The 2,425-nt window shown below is 33.6% G+C and overlaps 1 protein-coding gene across 1 annotated transcript; it reads left to right on the top strand.

The window, feature by feature from the left end:
• Positions 1-1,644: 1,644 nt before the first annotated feature.
• LOC110278580 (uncharacterized) lies at positions 1,645-2,154 on the top strand. Its single transcript, XM_021136827.1, has one exon. The coding sequence runs from the start codon at positions 1,645-1,647 to the stop codon at positions 2,152-2,154; it is 510 nt and encodes a 169-aa protein (XP_020992486.1).
• Positions 2,155-2,425: the final 271 nt, after the last annotated feature.

The following is a 2,425-nucleotide window of genomic DNA, read 5'->3' as shown; positions in this document are numbered from 1 at the left end:
AGAATAATAATAAAAAAATAAAAATAAAATAAAATATAAAAAAACTGAAAATAAAAGAAAAATAAAATAAAGACAACAACTAAGGGGACACCAAACTTAATTTTAAAAATTAAGAGAAAAAATTTTAACGAAAATAGGACAAGATTTTTGAAAATTTGAAGAAAAAAACAAAAAAGTTAAACTAAAAATGCCTAATCTAAGAAATCAAACAACTAGTAGTTGTCAATCATAGCCAATCCCGACAATAGTGCCAAACGCTGCGCAAGCTCTTCTTCACCTCCCCAATGCCCTCCAATACCCCTCTGGCGTCATCTTTTTTTAGGAGACTCTCAACTATAAGACTTCTAATGGAAAGCCTTTTGTTGAGGTCCTTTAAGAGAACAATGTCATCCCAGGCATCAAGGTGGACAAGGGTATTGTGGAATTGGCCGGAACAAATGGCGAAACCACCACATGACTCTTTTGGTGCAAGGTGTGCCGGCATAAATTATTGATATAGTACAATTTTTTGTTAGATAGCACAAAACTTATTAATATAGCACACAAAATTTTCAAAGTATAACACAAAAAAATTTGCACATAACACAAATTTATCAACGTAGCACAAATATTTTTATGCATAGCACACATATTTTTGCACATAGCACACAAATCTTTGCATATAGCACAATTTTTTTGCTGCAAATGTGTTAGTTGGATGAGTCAATGTTCAAAATATATAGTCCTTCAAAAATTTTTATCTTGCACATAAAAAATTTTATGCTATGCAATAAGATTTTTGTGCTATTTACACAAATTTATGTGTTATGCATATTTTATTGGTTCTGTTTCAATATTTTGGACATGTGGTCTTTAAAAACTTTTTGTGATATATACTAAAATTTGTGTGCTATACACCAAAATTAATGTATTATGTATCAAGTTTTTGAGCTGTAGTTTTTTGAACATTTATAAGAGAAGAAGATGAAGACAATGAGGACGATGCCAATGATAATAAAAGAGGATAATGAGAAGAAAAAAGAGAAGAAGAAATTAACAGCAACAACAATAATGACCGTGGTAACAGCGACGATGACGACGGCAGTGGCAGTAATAACGACGAAAACGGCATTAAAGAAGGAAGAAGAAAAGTAAGAAGAAGTCGCCGTGGTAACAGTAATGATGACAATGGCAGTGACGGCAATGACGACAAAAATGGCATTGAGAAAGGAAGAAGGAACATAAGAAGAAGAAGCAATAACAGCAACGATAATGACGACGACAATGATAACACCATTGACGATAAAAACGACGTTGAAAAAGAAAGAAAGAACGTAAAAAGAAGAAGCAGCAGCTACGACAGTTAAATGAGACAAAAAGTGGCGCAAGTTTTTAATTTTAACAATTTGATTAACTTAGTTGATAAAAAGACTTTGACCTAACATTTTTTATTAATTAATTAGAAGTTAAAGATATATAAATAACTTAGCTTCAATTATGCGGTTTATATCAATTAAAAGTGCTTGCATTGTTCGTCACATGTATATAAAGAGTGAATTATTCTTAATTTAGATAAGTCTCTTGATTATTCTATTCTTTCTAGCTCTCCGCATACACACACACATACATTTGCATCCACCAATTTCGCATTTTGGCGGGAAAATCATGATGAACAACGGTTTCCGTTGGATGCTTCACTTACCATCATCAGTAATTGAATTCTCTCAAGAAGAGTTCTTGCTCTTTCACAGAACAGACAGAGAGCTCTACAGCGTCCTTGTGTTCACTCTCTCACGACATCCACTTCAATCTCTACGGGTTCTTGCGTTCTGGATTTGGTTAGAGCGCCTGGGGTATCGCGGAACGATCCAGAAGATTCTACGTTTAGTTCTCCCGGACATCAACCGAGTTGCTGACGAAGCCGTTACATGCTTGCTATGCATCTCCAAAGTAGCTTTCTTCCCTTTCAATGACATACCTGTTATGAAAAGGCTTATGGATGAAGAAATCTCTCTTGAAATCTTGCACACACATCGGATTTTAGTACTTCAAGGTGTAGACGAAACAGAACATGATGTGTGTCGAAAAGCAGTGGGTGATTTAATGAGTGAAGGGTTCCGACTTCAAAGATACAATGCCATGCCGTTAGGGCCAAGATCGTATAGAAGAAGATGATGCTATTGAAGGTATTTGTTCTGAATTTCTAATCCCACAAGCATATATAATTGTTTGATTTCTACTATGGTTTTTCTTTTTTGTGTTTATTGCTTATGATTTAGGATTAGGGTTTATGATTCACTTAAGCTTGAAAATTTCATCATCAATAGATGATAAACCATAAATGGACGACACAGTAGTACAAGAACTTTTTATGATTGCTTTTCTTTAATTTAATTATTTTTAATTTTTCTTACTGCAACTTTGATAGTCAGATTAATTATATTTG

This window comes from Arachis duranensis, chromosome 3 (genome assembly GCF_000817695.3).
Source record: "Arachis duranensis cultivar V14167 chromosome 3, aradu.V14167.gnm2.J7QH, whole genome shotgun sequence".
NCBI classification, from domain to species: domain Eukaryota; kingdom Viridiplantae; phylum Streptophyta; class Magnoliopsida; order Fabales; family Fabaceae; genus Arachis; species Arachis duranensis.
This window is presented reverse-complemented; position numbering and strand designations above follow the sequence as displayed.